Below are 2,500 nucleotides of genomic sequence, written 5' to 3' on the forward strand. Positions count from 1 at the left end.
CAGAGTTTAGTCAATTTTAATAAAACAATTATTTCATTCATGCTTGTCTGATATGAGATCGGTTGTAGTCCGGTCCGGCGCAACGCACTAAACGCCAACAGAGAGCAAAGCCCGGGTGGTGTCATGTGTCCTTTTTTATTTCCTAAACCCAAATTCATGGAAAAGACTCGCTTTCAAGAACATGGTGAGTTCAGTAAGCGCGAAAATGGACTCATTACAAGGTTAGTTTTGAGAACAAAATAAATGGATTACGTAACAAGAGCTGTGCACACTACATTTTAGCTCTCGTTTTTTAATCAACACCTAAACGTATTCATAACAAATAGTACTGTTGTGTTGCTCATTTTAAGTACAATAATCAATATTTAATGTAATAATATTCATTTCAGTATGCATAGAAGTATCAAATCGGGTTTTTATGATTGTTCTCGTGTTTTAATTCGGGAGATTTACTGATAGTAGGAAGAAGCAGAAATCGCGATAATAAAAGTGCAAACGAGCAAGAACAACTAGGTGCTCTTTCATTATCGCGACGATTTTTGCCATTTCCCACTTCAAAAGGCCTGGACTTGTCATGCTTATTTTTCCGACAACCTAAACCTTACTTACCATTTCTTCAAAGCGGGTTAACCCAACACTAACCGTTGTTTAATTTCTACTAAAACCTAAACTGGTTTGGCCTGTTATTAGCCACCTCTACATTGCAGTATGAGAAAATTGCGTCTACGACGATGGGTTTTAGGTTTCGAATATGCGCATTACGTTTCGTGGTCGTATTTTTTCAAGTGCGTGTGTGCAGAACGGAACATATACTCAGGTTGTCTCTGCGCACGATTTGAATAGCTCTGGGCCCGGTTGTTCAAAAGCTGATTAACGCTAATCCCAGATTAAAAATTAACCAAGGAGTTCATTACTCCAGTACTAAATGCTGTTCAACGTTGATATTTGGCAAAACTTTACATTAGAAGAAGTCAATCTTGAAAAACAAAATTCGGATGTCACAATTCCCTTTGTATCTTAAGAACGGAGAGGATTTAAGGCGTCAAACTTCACAGTTATTTTTCTTTTTATTATCTTGAAAACTTATCAAAAGATCGGCTTTCCAAAACAAGCGGTTGGCAGTTTCACAAATGGCTTTTCGGGCCCGAAAAGTTTTCGGGACTTTCGAGAAACGGGCCCCTGGAGTCGAGATTAAGTCTTATTCGTACTCCAATCCATAAAAGGTCGCACTTGAAGCCTTTTTAGCGTTAACCCGGCTAAAAATATTTCGGGCCTGTATAAGGAAACTAAAAGTTCTTTTGGTTCCCGTGTAAGTTTGTTTGGCAATACAGTCCTGATTATGTTTTTCCTGAAATTTACGTTACCCGAAGGGAATTTTCTGGAACTCTTGTGGCTATACTGCAGAGTACACTTAGTGCATACGTATTAACTATTCCGTTTCGGGAATATAGGTTCTTTTAGAAAACCTTTTTCCAGTTATTCTATTAATCCTATTCCGAAATAGTCCAAAGAATGCGACATCAGTCTATTCGCGCACGGTGGAAAGTAAAATAGGTCCGAAAAGCGTGCATATGACTGTTGCGCACCCTGAAACACAGCATACAATTTTTATTACAATTTGTCCAATAACGTTTCAAAAGAAACTGGTTTATCTCAACTGGATTTTTACAATACTTGCATTAGCCAAGTATACTCCTTGGGCGTCTGTTTTTTTTTTTTAATTTACTTATCGCGGATTAAGAAAGGCACTAGCCAAAACCATGATAAAAGTAAAAGTCTTCTCCAGTTTACATTTGTGAGAGGAAATGAGCTCGTCCATTGTCATCGGGTCTAATTGTCAGGATATCACAGCCCGTCTCAGTCACCAACAAGGTTTGCTCAAACTGTGCGGATCGCTTACCATCCTGCAAGAATTAAAAAAACGATATTTTGAGACGGAGAAGATCTACAAGAGACAAGGATTCCATTGGGGTCTTGGTAAGTGTAACCACTTCCTACCGATGTGTACAGGTTAGTGACGTGCATAATAGGGCGGAGTTAGTACTGGTTCCTTACTCTCCGTCTGGTCATACGTTGTTTGGTGCGCAGTAATCGGTCTGTCGATGACGTATCCATGCCCGTACCCATAGTAACAACCGCGGCTGCAGCCTGGAACTGAGTACCAGGCCTGTCGTGAGCTTTGTTGAATGTCATGTTGATGATAAATCATATCTTGCAACAGTTTGCTCACTCCAGCAGTCAACATCAGCGTCGTTCAACAAAATCGAACGGATTTTGAAGCAAATGTGGAAGCCGTTTGCTCCATTTTTGCGGCAATACGTTGTTGTTTTGCAGAAAAGGGGGATGAAACGTATTTAAAATGATGCAAGCCGCACGCGCAACGCGATCTGTTTATTTGTTTCTTCCCTGGCTCATTTTTAAATGTGGATTTTTCATGTTTTTATTCGTCTTAGCTTGTCATTGTCATACTAGTAATGAGAACGTTTCAACCTCTCCACTT

The 2,500-nt window shown here is 39.6% G+C and overlaps 1 protein-coding gene and 1 long non-coding RNA gene across 2 annotated transcripts in view; one reads left to right on the forward strand and one right to left on the reverse strand.

Annotated features, from left to right (window-relative positions):
* Window positions 1-276: 276 nt before the first annotated feature.
* LOC138033831 (methionine aminopeptidase 1-like) overlaps window positions 277-2,500 on the reverse strand; it is a 12,404-nt gene continuing 10,180 nt past the window's right edge. The window contains exon 14 of the mRNA XM_068881690.1: window positions 277-1,904. Within this exon, the coding sequence (XP_068737791.1) occupies window positions 1,788-1,904 (117 nt within the window). The 3' untranslated portion in view covers window positions 277-1,787. The remainder of the gene's footprint in view (window positions 1,905-2,500) is intronic.
* Window positions 1,914-2,500, forward strand: part of LOC138033834 (uncharacterized) — a 5,955-nt gene continuing 5,368 nt past the window's right edge. The window contains exon 1 of the long non-coding RNA XR_011128671.1: window positions 1,914-2,500. This exon is cut by the window's right edge and continues 805 nt beyond it. This is a non-coding gene — a long non-coding RNA (uncharacterized lncRNA).

This window comes from Montipora capricornis, chromosome 14 (genome assembly GCF_036669925.1).
Source record: "Montipora capricornis isolate CH-2021 chromosome 14, ASM3666992v2, whole genome shotgun sequence".
Lineage (NCBI taxonomy): Eukaryota > Metazoa > Cnidaria > Anthozoa > Scleractinia > Acroporidae > Montipora > Montipora capricornis.